The 21,292-nt window shown below is 36.6% G+C and overlaps 1 protein-coding gene across 3 annotated transcripts in view; it reads left to right on the top strand.

Moving 5' to 3' along the window:
* Nucleotides 1-21,292, top strand: part of L3MBTL3 (L3MBTL histone methyl-lysine binding protein 3) — a 76,212-nt gene that overhangs the window by 51,940 nt on the left and 2,980 nt on the right. For all 3 annotated transcript variants that reach the window (XM_065733858.1, XM_065733866.1, XM_065733876.1), the window contains exons 15-21: nucleotides 1,026-1,140; nucleotides 5,097-5,199; nucleotides 11,042-11,188; nucleotides 12,576-12,740; nucleotides 16,106-16,197; nucleotides 18,573-18,736; nucleotides 19,775-19,837. In XM_065733858.1, the coding sequence (XP_065589930.1) occupies nucleotides 1,026-1,140; nucleotides 5,097-5,199; nucleotides 11,042-11,188; nucleotides 12,576-12,740; nucleotides 16,106-16,197; nucleotides 18,573-18,736; nucleotides 19,775-19,837 (849 nt within the window). The remainder of the gene's footprint in view (nucleotides 1-1,025; nucleotides 1,141-5,096; nucleotides 5,200-11,041; nucleotides 11,189-12,575; nucleotides 12,741-16,105; nucleotides 16,198-18,572; nucleotides 18,737-19,774; nucleotides 19,838-21,292) is intronic.

Here is a 21,292-nt window from a genome sequence, read left to right as displayed (position 1 = left end):
GTGCATATATATAATGGACTTCAGACAGGAATAATTTCAGATAATGTACTTTTTTTTAAGTACAATTTTCCAGAACTCTTATGATTGAATTTTGTTTTTGCTATGTTTTACAAAAGCAGTTTACTTTCTGAAGTATTTGACTGTTAAGATTGGCATATGCCAGATATTCAGTTAGGTGGGTATGAAGGATATTTCTCTATGCATTTCATAGGGATTTATTCAGCATGCGTGTATTTCAAGTGGTGAATGTAGCTGAGATTTCCTTTTGAATCTGAATTAGTCAGGTAGGGAGTCATCAGATTTCATTTTCCAACTAAAGATTAAGTTGATCATAAAAAAGGAGGGGGAAGGAATCCTCTCAAGTCTAACTTATTAATATGGAAGAATTTGTAGCTTCTTGAATGGCAATTTAATTGACTCTGGAGCGTATGTTGAAAAGGGCTTAATTTGAACATATGTGTGTACATGAGAGAGCTGAGCCATTTACAACTACAGAGGATGGGCAATGAAGATATTCATCTTTTGTCTGAAAAAAAGAAAGATGTATGGTACAAACTGGTGACTTTTTGGGATATCACATACTTTGATTTCTCTTCAGCCTCAACTCTTCACTCTGTATGATTTGATTTTAATAAATTATTACTTGTTTTCTTTTCTTTTAATGGATAAATGCCTTTTTTTTTCTTACCACTCTGCTCCTCTTAAATTGTTTAATTTTTGGGGGGAGAAAAAAAAGACAAAACTTAATTCTTTAGTATTGAAGTGAGAACTAAACATGTCCTGCTGTAGGGGTTTGAGCCCGATGATGTAAGACACAGTAAATAGTCAAATGACAGCTCTCTTTACTTCACTCAAAGTATATATGGGTCCAAAATCTAATACATATTTATCTTCTGTGGAACATCCACGATTTTCTTAAAATGACTTCTTAACGGAGGTAGCGTTTCTAGAGATCGCTTGGGAAAACTGATTTAATAAGAGAATCTTTTTAATCTAAAATATATTTTTCACTTCTTTAATTGTAGGTCCATTTTGATGGCTGGGATAGTATTTATGATTATTGGATGGATGTAGATAGTCCTGATATCCATCCTGCAGGCTGGTGTACAAAAACTGGACACCCTCTTCAGCCTCCACTGAGTAAGTGAAATTGCACTAGAATGTTGTGGTCTTGAAGGCCTGTGTACAATGCTAATGCTCCCTCTGCAAGTGTTGTCCAAGGGAAGGTAGCAACTAGGATATGCAAAGTAATGTAAATGTGACATTTAGTGCAAAATCAACATAATTTGAAATGTCACTAATTAATCACTTTTTCCTAGATGTCTTTAATGGCCCTTACTGTAATGAAAGTACAGTGTTTGTCTGAATGCATAAGAATTACACATACAGTCCTAGGAGATAAAAACTGAACTATTAACAGAGATCTGTTGGGTGAGATCCAGGCCCTCTTGAAGCCAATGTTAAAACTGCTGTGGTACTTCTATAGTGACAGGGTATAATTTTTAAGATCTTGTGCCTATATCTTCTTGCAAGTTATTGTACTTTTCAGTAGAGTCCAGACTACACTGAGAAGGTGCACTTTTCAAGTGCTGTGTCAATTCCTCAAAATCATCTTTTTTTTTGTCTTCAACTATACAAGGAAGACTTAGTGCTGCCCATATTGAAGATAAATCAAACAGAAGCATAGTGCCAGTAATAAAACTGTCTTTATCGGCCTGCCCTCTCTGGGAATTTGTTTAACTTGTTGAAGAAGTGAGAGATTTGTCATAAATGAGACTAGAGGTTACAGGGAGAAGAGATTTTGATGGTAAAGATATCCCTGCCCATGCTGCTATGTTTCTAGATGCAGTGAATTTCGCTCTACCCAAACTTTGAATGGGTGATTTTTAACTGAGTGCTCTTTTCTAGGCTGGCACTGTAGATACTTGACTTGTGACTCTGAGGTTTGCACAAGTGCTGAGTGTTCCACAGCTATAACCAATATCAGAAAGAGCTGTGCTTGGAAAATAAGAAATGCTGAACTCTGAGAACTTACATGCAAAATAACTGATAAGGCACACTCAGAAAGTGTGAATTTGTTACCTGAAAATCTCTGTACTTCAGTTCAGCATTTCTAAAATGTCAAGAAAAATGAAAAATTCTTATCAAGACTGTGATAAGAGCATATTCATTAGTTTTCTCAGCACTCCAGTGGTGCAGTGATGACTGCCTGTTAGGAAGTTAATTGTTCTGCCTTCAAAGCAGAATTTGAATAGAATGCCACAAGTACCAAAGCACAAAGTGAATAATGAGAGTAAAATAAGATGCTGCATATCTGCTTCTTAAATTGAGATGTGCATCCTGTGTTCTGAATGAAGGAGTCCCGTGGGAAAAAGCGTATGGCCGCATAAAGAACATAATACAGAAAAAAAAACCCACCAAGAATAGGCTTGTACCATTTCTATTACCAGTGATTGAAAAAAAAGGTATTTTAACCTATCTGGGAGTGCAGAATACATAACTTCATTTTGGTAAAAGACATAAAACTGCAGATGCCCTTCATGTACGGTGCATCTCCACTAGTTGGTGTAGGAACCACTGTTCATGTTTTATAATGTGCGATGAGAAGAAGTGATATCTTGATGTAAGTTTAGCTAGAAAATGGACAAGATGACAGAATGGAAAGTAACCATTCTTAAATTGAAAAAGACTAATTCACTGCAGGGATACAATAAAAATAGTGTGATTGCTGAATAATATAGTTAGACAGGGCTATCTAATGGTGTGGTCCACATCTCCATCTTTAATAGAAGGAGCTTAGTGTGAGTGCTACGCTACGCTACCAATATTAACCTACAGCAGTCATAACAACTTTATGCTTACAGCATGTATGTATTGCGAGTGTTTTATCTTAAGGTGTAGTGAAGTCACCAGGATGGATTATGATCTTTCTGATAGTAGCAGGCAAATTAGGAGCTGTGCGCTGGCACTGATTTTCATACTGTTTCATAGTGATGCAGCAGCTTTCTTACACAGTTGCAGCTCTTTAAAACGACATTTTTAGAGTTTCGATTTATTAAGTGAAAGGAAGGCATTTGTCAGGGAGCAAGTTTGTGCAAAACCATAGCATTGGTGTACTGGTTTGTTTTGATACTAGCATATACCTTCCAATTACATTTTACTTTACTTTTATGCTTAACCATTTTACTTTACTTTTATGCTTAACTGACTCTTTACCGGAAACTTCTACTCTCGTTTTACATATTCGAGGGGAAACTGAGCTTCTTATTTAAGTGTTTACACAAGTATAGATATTCATCAGAACAGACAGAAAAGTATTTTGTATTTAGATTTTTTGTTGTTGTTGTTTCAGTAATTTTTTTCTGTGGTTTCGAGCATGTTTTTTTTTCTCTAGGTTGTGCATAATGCCATCAGTTGTTAGAGAAATTAGGAGATTTTCATATAATACTGGCCCCATTTTAAAAAATAACAAAACCAAAGCTTTCTTTTCCTACTTCAACATGAGTTTTGTCTTTTCTTATTTAAGTACTTCTGAATTATAGGAAAAACTTTTTTTCTTGCCATTGAAGTTGCAGAAAGAATTACTAAACTGTATGAAGGAATGTTTTGCTGGTCAAGTTACAGGATCAATTTTCCTGAATATCTGGAGGCAGGCTGGCTTGGTGGATCTTATCCTAAAGAAGATCCTTGTAACACGATGATGAGGTTTTCTGTAATATGCATGTGCAAACAGGAATGGAGAAATTGCTATAATCATTTTGAACATTTTTTTCAGTTCTACAGTAAGTAATTACACAAATTTTCAAATAGGGATGCTTTTTGTGTCTGATTTCACAAATTCCAGCAAGATCTGAACAGAACCAGTTGTCAGTTTGAAGGCAATAATCAGACAGCTCACAAATGTAGTAGCACCTTATGTCTCATTATTGAGAAGTCTGAAAATCTTCAAGCTATAGTTAGTAGCTTGGTTGTCTAAATCTACCAATTTTTTTCCAGAATTTTCCTGCTTATCTAATTTGTTTCTAAATTACTGTCCCACCTTACTTAGTCACAAGAAGTGACTAAGTAAGGTGGGACAGTAATTTAGAAACAAATTAGTGTACCTGGGTTGAGAGTAGGTCAACAAAGACAAAAAGATTCCAGTTCTGCTATACTGAGAAACAGCGACCAGATGAGCAGGGAATATTTAAGAGAGCGGTAGATAGAGAAAGTAGAATAGTGACATCCTGTCTTGTTCTGTAGTCACTTTCATTGTAACTCCTTCCATTTTGTTTGCCTTCTGAACTGTTACTGGTCAGTCTCAGTTTGTGTTTTCATGGAAGAACCTGAGGCCAAGGGCAGCCTGGCCTGCATCAGATACGCTGTGGCCAGCAGGACTTGAGAAGTGATTGTCCACTTGCACTCTCTCTGGTGAGATCCCACCTCTGTTTTGGGCCCATAAGTTGAGTTGCTTGAGTGTGTGCAAAGAGCACTTAGGCTAGTGACGGGACTAGAAAACTGGAGTTACAAGAAACAGCTGAGGGAGCTGGGATGGTTTAGTCTGGAAGAGAGGAGTCTAAGAGGTCATTGCTCTCTACAGCGGCCTGAAGGAAGATCGCAGTCAGGAGGTTTTTGGTCTCTTCTCAGATGACAGATGATAATACTTTAAGTATTGTTTTCAGCCTTTGTTTTCACCTCATGTTTACTGGGAAATTTAATCTAAGAACAAAGATCAGTACCCATTATGAACAGATTTCTGTCTTTAGAACAGCAGGGTAGCTTACTTCACCTGTGCTCGTGCAGAACTAACTGGCTCTACTTACAGTAGTTTAATTGTAGAGAAATTTGAAGTTCCTCTAAGATTTGCATTGTTTATATAGATGTAGCTCTCCTGTAGAGATTTGCTCAGAATAGTTTTGTTTCTCCAGTGGAATAGATTGTTTGAATCTCCACCATGGTTTTGCAAAATGCATTTTTTTAAGTACTTTAACATTATATTTTGTGTATTTATTTTTTCCTTATGCTTAATATGGTACTCTGGTATTCCTGCATATCTGTGTAAGTTCTAAAATTAGGTACATTTTTTTAATGTCATATGTAATTTCCCTGACATATAGGTCCACTGGAGTTAGTGGAAGCTTTAGAACATGGAGGGTGTCCCACAGCAGGATGTAAAGGAGTTGGGCATGTTAAAAGAGCAAGACATATCGCCCATCATAGGTATGTGCTGTGAAACTTACTGTATTCAATTAAGTAATGTCTGCATGCATTTTTTTGTTGTCGTTCACAAGAAAACTAATCCTGTCTGGAAAAAGAAAAACACTAAATTTTGTAAAACTAAATATGAAATGATTTCAGTTGCCATGGTGAGCATGCTGAAATAAACAGTAGCAATCTGTAACTTCATTTCACCAGGGCAAGCTGAAATAAGGTTTTTCAAACATCATTTTTGTCACTATTGATAGATTCTGCTAATCTGTATATTTTTTCAATGAAGATTCCTTGGCTGCTGTTTGGTTTGCAAAAGGACAGATATGTAGAAAGCAATAACTTTTGAACCTTATGAAAAAAGGTCACTAATGTTTTTTGTCACTTGGATGTTTTGTTCTGCTCAGCAGGGGTAAAGATTTGCTTGTTGGCTTTCTGATTCTGATTCACACATTCACAAATTACAGCCCAAACAACTTTCTGTTTATACTGAGTGCTTCTAAAGATTGTTTTTTGTTGAACATTTAATACAGAAACGTAAACCTCCCAGGTTCTCCTGCAGGAGAGCTGACCTAGGGAAAGCAGCTGTGGGAGAATGGAACGATGCACAGACAGGGACACAGGAATACTCACTGGGCCAAAATTTTAGTTTTTAAAATGTTTATAGTATGAGATAAATCTTGAATATTTCAGTAAAGGAAATATAATTAATGTAATATGTGAGAATCGAGTATCATAAATAGCATCAAATAGCCTTTTTGTACAAATCAATTTCCAGACACTTTCTTGTTTTTTTTTCCACGGAACAGTCATAGGATCCACTAGTGTATGTCACTTTGTGCCTTCTGCTGTACTGTCACTAGAGGATTGCTCTTGGTAATTTGTTTGTATTTTTCAAGGATATTATCAAACTACTGTGATCCAAGAGATGGTGCTACAATCTTTTGACATTTTTGGTGGCAGAATTATACCCTGTTGTTGACAACAAGGCTACAAGGTTTTGATGGCATGTCAGTGCTGGTTCTGATTATTCTCACTTTTTTTCTTCTGTCTTTTTCTGTTCATGCTTTCATTCTTTTTTTTTCTTCTTTTTTTTTTCTTTCTCTTTTTTTTTTGTCTTTCTTGTTTGTTTTAATGCCTTTCCTTTTGAAAGGCTTTGTTGATCTTAGTAGGGTAACTGCTTAAATAATCTAATCAGTACTTACGAGGAACTTGCACTTTTTTTTAAATCTTTCTGGCTGTTTAACTGAAATTCATTTCATATTCTGGTAGAGTTAATCTTGTATGATTTATTAATGTGTCTGATCCGTAAGGCAATAACTTCCAATTCAGGTTATTATCTCCCTTAACATGTGTTATCTCAATTATTTATAATCACATGAACATAAGCATTATTCTCAGACCATTGCTGAAACTTAAAAAAAAAAGAAAGAAAAAGGAAGAAACTTATGTGAATGTGTCAGAAAAGTTTTTCATTTGTGATCTTCTCTAAATACATTTTGGCATTAAAACTTCTAAAGTTTTTCAGGGAAAGGATGAGTAAGAGAGGTATGTTTAGTTAGTTCATATATTTGTTTTTAGCTATATTTTCCATGCTATTTAAAGTTTTTATACTTACTCATTCTGAATACTGAGAAATGGCAATCTATTGTGTTTTATTTTTGCTACAGTCTTAGCAATCCTGTTATTTACATATGAACTGAGTTCTAAGAGATAAAAATATAACCAAAGAGATTTTGTTGTTTGTAAAAGAAATTTGCTGTTTCCTAGCAAATAAATTAGCATCATAAATATACTGCAATTGTGTTATTTTACTCACTGTGTTGATATTTTTGTGGGTTTTCTTTTCTTGAGCATTTATGAGAAAAGTAATGAATTTGTTGTTTATCTGGAGTCTACCAATTTGAGGGTCTGGGTCACTCCAGAAGTTCTACAATTGTACAATTACTTTTCTTCTGAAATAGCAAAGACATTTTGAAATAGGTGCAATTACCCACATCAGGTTCAAGTCCCTTGGCTCTCTTATCTTGGCAACCCTGAAATGTATTTAACCATGCTTGTCTCTTTTGTTTCGTGATGAGGTATGTCTGTCTACAGCGTAAATGTCTGTGTGCAGAAGAGATGATAATTTAAAATGCTAAACAGTTCTGAAATCATGAGAGCTTCTTCCTTAGGAAGCAGATAATAGCCTAGATGATTAATTATGTAGTGGGACTAAAGCTTTTTTTTTTTAATTTGATGTTAATAAGGACTGGCTATCTATCACCAGTTGATTTAGTTTTGTTTTGCTGGGAACTTGAAACAGAAACTGTTGTGCAAGTCAGTAGCATCACACAGATAACCTGTGTATTTATGATTCAGTTGTATATTGTATGCTTTCTAACATTTAATACATTTGATAAGTCTGAGCTGTAGTGCAAAACATTCGGTTGTTAACAGGTCATTCATGTTTTGGGTTAACTCTCCATAGGCAAAGATCAAGTCTGCTTCAGCCAACAGTTCTCAATTGCATGATTTTCAGACAATTAGAGTGGGAAAACCTCTTAATATGTAGTTCATAATTAAGATTGTGCACCTTGCTAAAGAACTCAAGTTAAAATTAGTGTGGTACTATTTTCATACTAGTGACTCTACTTTCTTTATTAACTGGAAGCTTTTTCTGGGCATGATGAGAAGTAAACAGTATGCTGAACATTTAGGGAGCATTAGGGAGCAAAACGTAAGCTTGGAGAGCATTTTATCAGAAACATCATCTGATATGTGGAAGTGAACTGGATGGAGAGCGTGTTTTCAGAAAACTGTGGTGCAGAAGCACTGGAAGCCTCAGTTCACCACGAGGTTTCATATATTTGTTCAGCATCTGCTGAAGTAATTCTCATCTGATACTTCTGCCAGCCTCTAGTTCTATTTTCTTTTATGCTAAGGGTGTTATCCCCAACCAAGTAGGTTTTAAGCTACTGTTAACTCAAGTTTATACTGTTGAAGAAACTTTCTGCTAAAAAGGATGCACTGATGATAAACATGTAGTAAGCTGTGGTAGAGGGCATTTGTATCATTTGTTACTAGGATAGTTAAAAACATTTTCATAAAGTGAAGTAAATACATCACTAAGTAAAAACCAAGAAAAAAAAAAAGAAATGTTCACAAAAGAAATTTTTTCTTTAATTAAAAAAAAAAAAACAACCCGAGTAAGACAATATTCAGGGGTAGTTCTGCAGTTATTTCATAAAAATGCTAGTGATATGTAACTTGGATAGTGGTTCTGCAGGTGAGAAATAAAAACACAAAGTTTCTTCTGCTGCTTTCTGTGCTTCTTGTGCAGTCAGCAGGCCACACCATACACACTACTTGTCAGTAATAATCTGTGCATCCTTAGTTTGCTTTTTTTTAATTGATCATTCCTGATTCCACGAGAGGCTTTTTTTAACATCCCATTTTTACTCAGCTTATGCATTGCTCATGAAGCAGTAGCTCCCTTTCCTCAGAATACAGCAGGTAGCTTAATTGCTGTGGTGTCCTGATCCTCCAGCATTGAAAAGTAGCTGATTTACTGTCCTGTGGGAGGCAGGGAGGATGTTAATTTGGATATTTATTTACTGAAACGTGGGTTGAGCCTACTGAAGCAGCTCAGATGATAATAGATTATCTTAATGGTTTCATCTTTGAAGCAGCAATAGAAGATGTCTGGTTCAATTGGACATATAGGAGGGGTTTTAAATGAAGCTGCCATTTCTTGACATGCTCCTTGTTCTTCTGGAATACATCAGTACCCACAGGTCAGGGATATTGGATCAACGTGTAAATAGGCTTTGAACTTAGGCTGTTTTCTAAACAGTGTGTTAAGGCACAAAGTGTAAGCTGCAGCAGAAATCCATGTTCAAGTTGAGAGAAGAGTTAAAAATCCTCATTTAATTTTAAAACAACCTAATTATCAAGACTTCTGAGCACTAGAGTTGTTTCTAAAACTTAGTAATGTATAAATCAAATACTTCTTTATGCGTGAATAATAAAATTAACATTTTGGTCTTTGTAGTATACAAGCTAAACTGAACTGAAGGCAGGAGGCACTGAGATTCAGGACTGACTGATCTGAAGCCACCTAGCTCATACTGTTCATTCATGCTGTGTTTTGTTGCAACAAAGCTGACAGAGGAAATCGCGAGAATTTGTTTTGTTGCTCCAAGTAATAGGAACATCAGAGGACTGTCATGGATTTTTTTTTAATGTGATGCAGCAATTCAAATTAGTAATTACAAAGAAAAACTCATCTGAATTTAATGCTGTAAAATTTAATTAATATTATAACTGCTGTTGACTGAGATTGTTCTTTGGCTTCTGTTTTTTGAAGAAAATTCTAAAGGAAAAGGCAAAGCAAGTAAGATCCAAAGAAGGACTGAATGTCAAAGCTTCTGCTAGCTTTTTAATTTAAAACATATTACTGATTTTGTCCATCAGAAGATCTACTGGAGATGAAATTGTACTATCAGATTTCATTGTGATGTAAAGCCTATTTAATATAATAATACGTAGCTGAAGTTAAATAGCTATATATAATAAGCATTATAGGTAAAAGATAGGGAGGATGTACAGTGTATTTGGAATAAAAGGCCTTTTTTAATTCTCTGTTTTAGAGAATTAACACAATACTTACAGCGATTGTTTTTATTTCTTTGTAATTCAGAGATGACAAGACATATCAATGGCAAAGTAGACTGTTGTTTCTATTAGGCAGTCCTGTCTGGAAATCACATACATAATCAGTGAAACAAAACATTGATGTGGTTTATGGAAATATAAGTATATCCTTGAAAGAAAACAAGCAATATATTAGAATGTAGGTTTTGAGTTTTTTTACATTTTAGCATCATAGAAGTTCTTGTAATAATATAGATGAGTAGGAAAGCATAGTTTTGTAGTTAGCATAGTAGCTCACTAACCAAAAATAAAGCATGTTTATCTCAAAAAAGACACTTAAAAACTGGGTATTTTCTTGTTCACTGTTATGGCATATATATACCTTTCAGAATTTGCTGTATTATCTTTGAAGTATACGTCAGTGTATATTATGTATTTGGGATATTATATTTATGTATGTTGACTGAATAATCAGTTGGACATTTCATAGACAAAATCTTAGTTCAGTCTAGTGTGCTCTGCATTGCTGTTGGTCTGTATTGGTCTTGGGCAAGCACGGGTTTTCTGACACTGAGAGGTATGACTATCACATTTGTTCAAGTCATTATCAAAAGCACAGTGTCAAATTATCTCACAAATGGGAATGCAATGAAACAGTGGATGCTGAATGATAGGAAAATGTATGAAAAATAAACTTCTAATGGAGTATAAGTCTTATTTGCAATGATGGGGCATTCTCCCTCTGAAGTGAAAGAAAGCGTTATCCTTGCAATACAGTCTCCTTGTGGGTGCTACATAAGAGAAATAGCCTCCTTTGCAGAGAAAATAGCCATAGGAATATGACTGTGTTATTTGGAGTGAGAAGGGTGTAGTTAGAGGCATCCTGTTTGTTATTTATAAAATGCCATGAAAGCTTTGAGAGCAGACTAAATGTTCATCAAGCAATTTTTCAGATGTATGCTGTAATATTAATTAATATAATTTGTATTCTATACATTGCTGGAGAAATGAAATTTGAGAAGCATTCAGGTTGCAGTTTTTAATCAGTATATTTATTAACATTTTTATGTCTAACTACTTGCATATTTTAAAATCTTTTCTATACGAATTGATTCCATTCACTTCTAGAAAATTGGTCTCAGCTGTCATTTCACTTGAACTGAGTTAAGTCTGTAAAGTGAATGAAAATAAGGAGGCATTTCTTTTTTTCACCTTCTAGTGCAGTCAGCTGCCCATACTCCGAGATGAACTTGAACAAAGAAAGCCTCCTACCCGATCGTCTCAGTGGGGAGTTGCCTGCAGCCAATCCTGTCCCTAGAAACAGAAGAGTGGAAGCAAGGGAAAGATCCCCCTCTCCTATAATCAAGTAATTCTGATTGGAGCCATGCCTATGACTAGCCACAGTGCTTTATTGTAGTGTTGCATATCATAATTTGTAGTTGTGTAATGGCTGAACAGTTTCAGGAAAACCTGTCTATTTATCTGCATTTTCATTTACAGGGAAGAAATGGTTTAATCGATGCTCATTGAAAAGGTCACTGACTAATACTGATTTCTACTATGTGTGATTTAACAACATTGCAGTTTCACATTCAGTTTAACTATGTATGCTACTAGGTGGTTAGCTGGAATTTAAAATTGATTGTTTGCCTGTTGGTTTCACTTAAGAAAATGATTAATTTGGGTTTCTTCTGTTTGCTGGCCTTACTGACACAAATGTAAATTAAAGTTACTCTTTGAATAACTGCTCTAAATTCTGCCATTATTGTGGGAGTGGGGAATTGAATTACTGGGAGTGAAAAAGAATGATGCATAACTCTGTAGCTGAAGCTTCTTGCAGGAGTACTGTGAAAACGCAAATGAATGTGATACCAAGAGACTTTTCAAATGATGATTTTCTAACAGGAATTGCAAACACAAACTCCTGTGCTCATTCTGTGTTAGGGAGATACACAGTGAGTTGAAGAAGGAATGGAGAAGAGAGGCTTTCCTATGTTTTCAAGGGCTACATTAAAGCAAATGTGAAAATGTGAATGTTTTTGTAAGATTCCTTCAGTTTTCTTCTGTAATGACCAAGTACTTTCAATAGATGGCATTTCAAATTAGATTCTCAGAGTCAGCTACATGCATCAAAAACAAAATATTCAGCTGTCACTGGTTCATTTGGTTCGATTGTTCTTGTAAGTGTAGGGTGGAAATCTGAAATGTCCCTAATTACCTTCTGACAGCTAGCCTGAATATGGTCCCAGTAAAGCCAGTGACAGTTCCACCAGTTTTTTCCGTAACAGGGACAGCATAAAGCACTACTTTTTTTAACTGTTCCAGCTGACAGTTAGCAGAACATTTTGTAGGGTTCTGAATGTATAGCGATATATTGTAAGCGATGGGATAGGAGAAAAACATGATGCTTTGAAGTTTTCTTATGTTACAAATATTTTAAATGGAGAATATACTATCAAAAATAAGATTAGGCAAGTTCAACAGTTATGCTGTTGAATTGTCTACAAGTTTTATCTTTAATGAGAACTGTTATATGGGATTTAATATTTTGTGATTTTGGAAGGTTCTACATGGACAATTTTGTTGATGCCAAGTGTGAAACTTCCGTGCATTTCTTCTAAAAACAAGAACAAAAACCCACAGCCTTATTTCTTTCAATTAGTTCTTTCAATGATTCTTTATCAGTAAAGAAAATAAAGTGAACAGCTCAACTGCTCTCTTTTTAAAACATTCTGTTATTTTTTTCTAAACAGTGACAGAAAATGCCCAAGCCCTGGTCACATAGGCACAAAATCTGCAGCTCATAATCGATCATCTGGGAAAACTGTATCAGAAACAGCTAAGCAGGAAGACAGAGAAAGTACATCTCCTTGCAAGAAGCCCCTGTTATGTGATGTGAAAGAAAAGAAGCTACATGGGTAACTATCGGTTCCTTTCAAAGTATGGGTTGTTTGGAGTCCATTTAGAAAGCAGATTATTATGAATTCAGTACAGAGATTTATCTGTGGAACTCTTGGAAGCAGTGGGAAGCAACAAGAAAGAGCTTCATATTAGAAGAGCATAATAGTCTTTGTATTAGAAACAACTTAACGAACTTTATTTAAGAAATAAGTATTATTTATCAGAAAGGATAAGAAAAATGCTACAAGTCAGAGAAATTACTGAAAGTGATCTCTTAACTCTCATGCTTAGTGTGGTTTTTGTTTTTTTATTTTTTTTACAAAGAATTACAAGAGAGTACGTTGGAAAATAATATTTATGATATTATATATCATAATATATATATAGGTTCTCTTTGAAATCTGATACACTGCTATGGGGAAATATGTGAGGCAACAGCATTCGCTTTCTTATTTAATTACTTACAGCATCAGTGCATTATTTTATTGTCTAGTTTCTTACAGAAATAGAGGAAAGATGCCATGGAACAAAAATGTCATTTGTTATGTATCTAACTACATTGTAATGTGTTGATAGTATATGCACTCAAAATGCTAGAAATAATAGTATCTTCAGAGACTTTGGAGAGTTAGTTTTATATGGTGAAAGCCTCACAGTAAAGCTGATGATTGAAACTTAGCAGTTTTACTAGGAAGCACTTAAATGCGCTGAAACTCCTGGTGTTTTTTTTTTCCTTTCCTGAACTAATATTCACACTTTCCTTTAAGATGTAAGGTCCTGTAGTAGTACAAAACTAAACTTTTGTTATTATTCTTTGCTGTCAATTTTTTCTTCAGAACATTCTTTTACATTATTTCAACCGTCTTTAGAAAAGGTCTATTAGGAGCATTGAACAGTGTTAATATACCTTTATCACAAATAAATAGCTTTAATTAGTTATAGTCCAATGAATTCAAACAGCAAAAAAAAAAACCAGAATGACAATAGTGTAGTTCTGAAGTGACCTGTGTTAGTTGTCATTCAATATTTCAATTATATTTATAGTAAATTCACGTTTTTTTCTGGAAAAAACAAACATTACTGAATATCTCTAAATCAATTGAAGAACAGTTTATTTGGCCTTTTCTCTTTTTAGAGGGTGATGTCTGTATGAAGCTCTAAAATAGCAGATACGTGTGCTATCTGTTCTCTCTGTTGATTCATTTTCATTCAGAGAATAACAGCTTTGTGCCAACATTGAACTGCCCAGAGGCTTTTTGAAGTGTTGGAAGTGTTTGAATGCACTGATGACCCCCTACATTTTATCATCTAGTTTTCCACATTCTTTATGTATTCAGTGTAGCCAGAGAGGACTTTAAGTTGACTAAAGTTCCTTTTAAACAGGTATGAGAAATGATCTTCACAACATTAGGTATATTTGAACTATTAGAGTTATTAAATATTGAACATCTGGTTATTGCAATACCTCGAGGATATTTTCAGATGTTTATTCAAGGCACACATGCATAATTGAAGACAGATATGCCTACTTTTGTGTTTTTCAGCAGCTGAGCTCATTGTGTGGATTTAATTATGTTTGTCTTCAGTAAAATTATGTATGTCTTTATGTTCCAAGTAGTATTATGTTTCATAGAGGTACTTGATTGAGGAGCCAGCCACCTACATAACAACCATGAGATTTATTTTGCTGTAAATATAAGTCATATTCAGCTAATTTCTAGTTCTTCCTTCTTTCTCTCATAGCTTTTAATAGGTATAAATGTAAGCAATTGAATTAAAGTGGAATTAAATCATGCAGCCTAATTTAGTGGGTGGCAACTCTCTACAACAGAGGGTTGGATCTGGATGATCATTAAGGTCCCTTCCAATCCGAGCTATTCTGTGATTCTATGATAAACAGATCTGTTTCTTCTGTGGTTTTGTGTTTTGAGGTTAGATAATCTTGATGTCTAACAGGATGTTAGCTCTTCTTTGGTTTTCTTTTTTATCAGTGAAACATTGCTGAAGGTATTCTTGTTGATTGCAAGCATGAGTTCATGTAGTGGGTTTCTATTGGTCTTTAAGTTCTTTTAGTCTATTTTAACAAAATGTTCATTATGTACCTCATAATGTTCAGTATGTACATCTGTGAGCCATCTACTTGCCAGTGTCTTCATGTTACTAAAAGAAAGAAAGGAATGCACAGTAGGGAGAGGGGCACAATCATCTCCCTCTCCCTACTGGCCACCCCTTTTTTAATGCAGCCCAGTTGGCTCTCCAGGCTGCAAGGGCACGCTGCTGGTTCATGTCCAGCTTCTCATCCACCAGGACCCACAAGTCCTTCTCCACAGGGCTGATCTCCAGGAGCTTTTCCCCCAGTCTCTATAAATACCTGGGATTGCCTCAGCCCAAGTGCAGCACCTTGCACTTGGCCTTGTTGAACCTCATTAGGTTCACATGGGCCCACTTCTCCAGCCTGTCCAGGTCCCTCTGGGTGGCTTTCCTTCCCTCCAATATATCAGCTGCACTTCCCAGCTTGGTGTCGTCCGCAGACTTGCTGAGGGTACACTCAATTCCATTGTCTATGTCATTGATAAAGGTGTTGAAGAGCACCAGTACCAAGACTGACCCTTGGAGGGACACCACTCGTGACCAGCCTCCACCCAGACATAAAACCATTGATCACAACTCTTTGGTTGTGACTAGCTAGCAAGTTCTTAATCCATCAAACAGTCCTCCCCAATTTAGAGAGAAGGATGTGGTGAGGGGCCAAGTCAAAGGGTTTGCAGAAGCCCAGGTTTGCAGAAGTCCAGTGTTAGAGTTAGCAGGCAAAGAGTGGTTCTATAAGAACTGCTTACTAAGGAGTAATGCAAAAACTAAGAAGTAAAATATTTTCTGTGGGATCATTAACAACTGCACAGTGATATGACAGTACAGTACAGGATTTGGAATGAAGATGATGGTTGAGTTGAGAAAAATAAAAAGATATTGTTTAAGACAGCTCATGAAAATGGCCTGGATAACCAGTAAGGCTTTATAGGAGATGCAGCCATATATATGTCTTTTTCACTCTATCTTCTGCCATGGATACATCCATTATCTTCATTTGTATATTTTCTAGTTTCAGTTATGAAGTCAGATGTGTTGATTTATCTGATTTATGCAATTTTAGTTTATACTACTCTTGAGCCTTAACTGCAAAATTTCTGTCAGTATGCATTAGTGTTACCATCTGCATAAGTCAGAAATTAGATCCTCCATTTTTAATTTTATGGTAATACAACATCCTTTGTGTGGGAATCCTGGAATATTAATAATGATCTAGCATTGTTAGCGAGCAACGTCATCATGCTTAGTGATTTTTATGATGTATTAATAAAAATGAATATCTTATTTTCCTCAGAGGAGTACTACAGACAAAGGACTCTGTAAAGAACAAAGAGTGTGAAGAAAAAGAGACAGAAAATAATCCACTCATTTCAAATGAAATTAGAGGTAACTTGCCAGTAGTTCATTCATTTGGTATTAAAATCTGCAGAACTAAAGAAGTGTGACATTTCTTCTAATCCTTCATGAGGCTGCGTTGGAACTTACTTATCACATTTGCTATTTGTGTCTAATGTTTTGATTTTTTTTTTTACAGTAGCACTTCCAACGTTGTGTTTACCTTATAATCAATAGAGGGTTTGCTAGGAACGTTATTGCAGTTGTAAAGATGAGTGCTAACTGAATGCTGACATAAAATGTTTCCTTTCACTGACTTTTACAAATAGATAATTAAATCAGCCTGAGTGGTTCATTTATTGCTTCAAAAAGATCCTGGAAAAAAAGTTGAAGATGCATGGTTATATGTTAAAGTTGTAAGTAAGCGTTAAGGTGACCTGTTAAGCTTCATCTCAGTCTGTTGTGCAGTTTACTTTCCAGCAACTCATGTGCCGAGTGGGTCTTTTTCATATAAGTTAAGGAGGAAAAGCTAAGATATTTACTGTATTAAAAAACTGGAAACTGTCCAGCAGAGGACCACCGAGATCATTAGGTGCTTAAAGGACTTGGCATATAAGGGAAGGTTGAAGGAATTGGTGTTGTTCAGTCAGAGTCTTCCAGGGACTAAAAGGTAGTCATAGAGAAGATGAATGTACCATCTGCTCCAGGATGCATGGTGGTGGAGTAAGAGGCATGCCCCATGAGTTGCTTCATGGGAAATTCTGTCTGGGTATAAGGAAGGTATGTCTCACCATGAGAAAAACTGAAATAGGCTGCCCAGAAAAGGACTTAGTTTGGCAAAACCCTTAATAGCCTAGTCTAATGCTTTCTTCTTAACAGAACATCGTAAGATCTCTAGAGGTCCTTTCCAACATGGGTGTGTTTTTTGTTATCTGATTTTCTATGGTTATATATACCACTTTATAAAGCATTTTTATTTTGGCAGAATTGACTATTCGAGTAAAATTTTACCAACATGCTTTGCTTACTGGCTAGGATGCATTTCTGTCTAGGTCCTGCCTGATGAGATTTGTAAAAACTAGAACACTTCCCTTAACTACAGTTCAACAAAGTGATTGTTTCCTTTCTGTGTACATGTTTCATGCCTGTTTCATGCTATAACTAAGGTGAAGTAGGTTGGGAGTTTTACTTCACATAGGTGCTCTTAACCTGAACTGAAAGACTACTGTTATCACTTCCTATGTGGGATAAATCATATATTCCAAACAAGTCATACTGTGTTGGCAGAAATCTGTAATAGGAATTTGTGCCCTAGCTGTTGGCCATCAGTGTTTGAAAACTAGAACAGTAAGAATGCAGATATCTGTGAATAATAGCAACTTTCCAAAACAGAAATAGAATAGAGCTATAATGGAAGTGAGCAATCCAATCAAGAATAGCATAGAGATTTCTGATTTCATAAAGTATTTTTATTAAAGAATACCAGATATTGTTTTGTTGTTGATTGTTTCATTCTGAAATGAATTCCAGAGGTTTTCCACAGTTTTACTCAGCAACTGAGAAGCATTCTATCCTGAGTTCTTAGCAGATGTTTTGCATTTGCAATTAATCTAAACGTAGATGTCTTATTTAGTTTGACATCATTTAAGGTGTGACTCTTCATTCCTTCCTCCTACACACGTCTGCAACTGCTACTGTTCTCCAGACAGCAGCAGCCACAAGCAGCATTTGGCTGAAGCCACCCTCCCACCTGTACATTACCTTTGAGGCAAGTGGGATGGGATACTCCTTCCTTCAATGATGAATAAGTGATATAAAAAGGGAAATGACCTTGCAAAAAAACTCATAGCATCACTGAGAAGTTACATGTTATTTTCTAAATAAAACATTCAGTTAAAATGGGGGCAGGGAATTTGCAGACATTTGTGGGTTTTCTTTTCCTCAGAAGAACTGAAAAACTTTTTGTTGTGCATGAGGCATAAATGTGTGGGCTGGAACTGCTCATCTGATTCACTTGGAATTTTATAGCAGTGCAGTGCTGGTTTTGATGGAGTTTTACCGCTCAGCCTTGGCCTTAAGTTAGTCTAGTAGTATTGTATAAATGTTAGAAGTGGGTGTTATTTATTGTATCAAAATATTTAAAATTAAGTGACCTATGGTGTGATAGGCCAGCAGTTGTGATGGCATTGCATTATGTTATGTTGAAAGAGCTTTTTCCATTGTAAGAATAGTTATATTTATATAGAACCAGTATAATCAGACATAGTGGAAGAAGTCTTATAGCACTCTTGTAATTCTGGTGTAAGCAAACCTATACAACTTTATTAGGGAGGCCTTTATATATTAATAGAAATGAATTATACTGTGACTGATCTCATCAACGATAGAGGGATTTAATGCTTATTTACTATTTTCTCTTGTTGAAGTTATTGAAGAACCCAGCACCCAGAGGCTTCTTTCTCAACCAGTTGTTGTGTCTTCAAAGCTGCAAATCCCTGGCCTACCCTTGCGCTGGGAACAGCAAAGCAAGCTCCTGCCAAGTGTAGCTGGGATCCCAGCCAGTAAAGTTTCTAAGTGGAGTACAGATGAGGTGGGTTTCTCTGCATCTTATGTCCTACTGCCAACATCTTCAAATTCTTGATTAATTCAGAGCTATAGATTAACCCTGTAAACTACAGATGATGCCTTAGTACTCAGAAGATTAGAGTCAGCCAGACCAACAGGTCCACAAAATGCCCGTTCAGCTGCCATCTAGCCCTGAAAGCAGTGAGTATTCATATATGTATATGTATAGGTGTAAGTGTAGGTAGAGATACATAGATAAATGTGTATGTATATAAATAAGTAAATTTATGTGTATATTCACTGAGTTTAGAGAAGGAAAGAAAAGTGCTAAGTGTATGACCCAGCAGGCACTCAAGATCTGCACTGATGACATTTAGCACCATCTCAAACATTTTGTGGAATATATTACAGGGGTCAGCTTGGACTGAGGACTATTCCCTATACATAGTTTGGATATGACACACTGTTCTAGGAAGTTAGAATGTATTGTGGAGGGTGATAGAATTGTGATGTCAGACCATGACTCTTGATTTCAAGATCGGAGCCCTGACAGTGTTCAGGTATGTAGTCATGCTTGGGCAGAGAAGATCTAGTCCCTGCTTTTTTTTCAGAAGTGACTATAAGTAAAGCACTTTTCTGCAGATGAAACAGTTGGATCTCTTCTAACCAGAGAAAAAAGAAAATTGAAATTTGAAAAGGGATTTGCTAATTCTTCTGCTATGAAGAATAAAGGAGAAGAAGGCAGCAGCTAATTTTGTTCGTGGGAACGCGAGAGAGTACTCAGAATTCTGGATCTTCACAAGTCAAATAACCTGAGCAATTTTGCGGGAGCAGCTGTATTCCAGTCTTAGATGGCCCTATGCACACCTGTGGCATGTTCACCAGTCTGCTAATTCCTCTCCTTACATGTCCAGCTCCGTGACTCAGTGCACTGACAGAATGTGGAAGGCTTAAACTGAGGATGCAAAAACAGCTAAAAATCTTTGCTTTAATGCTTGTCAAAATTTAAGATTATTTTGAAAAAACAGTAGCCTAAATCTGTCATTTTATTCTTTGCTGTCAGGTCTCTGAGTTTATACGGAGTTTACCAGGATGTGAAGAACATGGCAAGGTATTTAAAGATGAGGTGGGTATATTTTTTCCCCAAAGTTACAGATTACAAAGCTTAATGGAAAGGTTGATTTTATTTCATTGCTAAAGACGTAGAAGTATTTGGATGAATTTTATGTTTGAAGTCAGAAGCAAGTATTATGGAGTATCAGGTTGTTTTGCAGCTAATGGGGTGGGAAATAAGAAGATAAAACTAGCTAAGTGTCCATCAGGTCTTATCTGATCATACTTAATCTTGAAGCTCTTCCTCCTGACATAGCCAGTTCATGAATGTGATTGATAACAGCTGTTGCACTGCTGATTGAATCAACAGATGGGTAGTGCCACAGAGATGGATGAATCTGAGAGTTCTCAGAGGTATAAGAAAACTCTTGCCCCATCTAGGATTCAACCTCTCAAGCCTTGTCTGTCCTTCCAGGACCATTATCTGCCAGAGTGAACTGGCTGGCATCTGTATACTTCACAGAGAAGTCATACCCCATCTAGTATTGTGTCCAGTTCTGGGCTCCCCACTACAAAAAAAGACAGGGATCTCCTCGAAAGAGTCCAGCGGCAGGCTACGAAGATGATAAAGGGCGTGGAACACCTCTCTTATGAGGAAAGGCTGAGAGACCTGGGTCTGTTCAGCAGTGAGAAAAGAAGACACAGAGGGGATCTGATCCACATCTGTAAATATCTAAGTAGTGGGAGACTAAGGGACAGGGCCAGACTCTTCTCAGCAGTGTGTAGCGATAGGACAAGGAGAAATGTCCACAATCTGATGCATAGGAAATTCTGCACAAATGTGCATGGGAACTTCTTCCCAGTGCGGTGACGGAGCAGTGGCACAGCTGCACAGAGAGGTGGTGGAGTCTCCTTCTCTGGGGACGTTCCAGACCCACCTGGACGCCTACCTGTGCAACCTGGGCTAGCGAGCTGCTGTGGCAGGGGGTTGGACTCCATGATCTCTAGAGGTCTCTTCCAGCCCCTACAATGCTGTGACTCTATGATACTAACTGACACACGGGCATGATAGATGTTCATTCTGGAATACCCTATCAAGCTTACAGCTGAAGGTCTTTCAGTAGTGTTGTGGTTTTGGGGTTTTGATGCCAGTATTCCACATCAGAACATCATGCAGGCAGTGAAGGAGTTAATGCTGTTGACGGCAGCAGAGGGGCGGAGCTCCGCACCACATGCTGCGCTGGAGATTCAGCACGTGTGCTTCCCCTGCAATTCCTCCCTAACTTAAGCTCACAGCTTTTGGTTTGGAAACTGTGTCTCTCTCAGTTGTTCAATTTTATTAGATTTAGTAAAGTTACTGTTCTTCTCAAATCGTGCCGTTGTTTTTTGTAGACCCATCTATTCCCTCTGTTTTCCCCTCTCGAGCGCGCGCGGCTCTGCTCGGGCAGCTGCTTTTTTTTTTTCTTTCCTTTCTCTCTCCCTTCTCGGTTTTTCTTGGGTCACTGTCACGGATAACACCGTGACAATT

This window comes from Cyrtonyx montezumae, unplaced genomic scaffold (genome assembly GCF_038088225.1).
Source record: "Cyrtonyx montezumae isolate F1298 unplaced genomic scaffold, pur_monq_1.0 scaffold_0, whole genome shotgun sequence".
Taxonomy (NCBI): Eukaryota; Metazoa; Chordata; class Aves; order Galliformes; family Odontophoridae; genus Cyrtonyx; species Cyrtonyx montezumae.
Note: the sequence above shows the minus strand (reverse complement) of the source record. Positions and strands in the feature narration are given on the sequence as shown.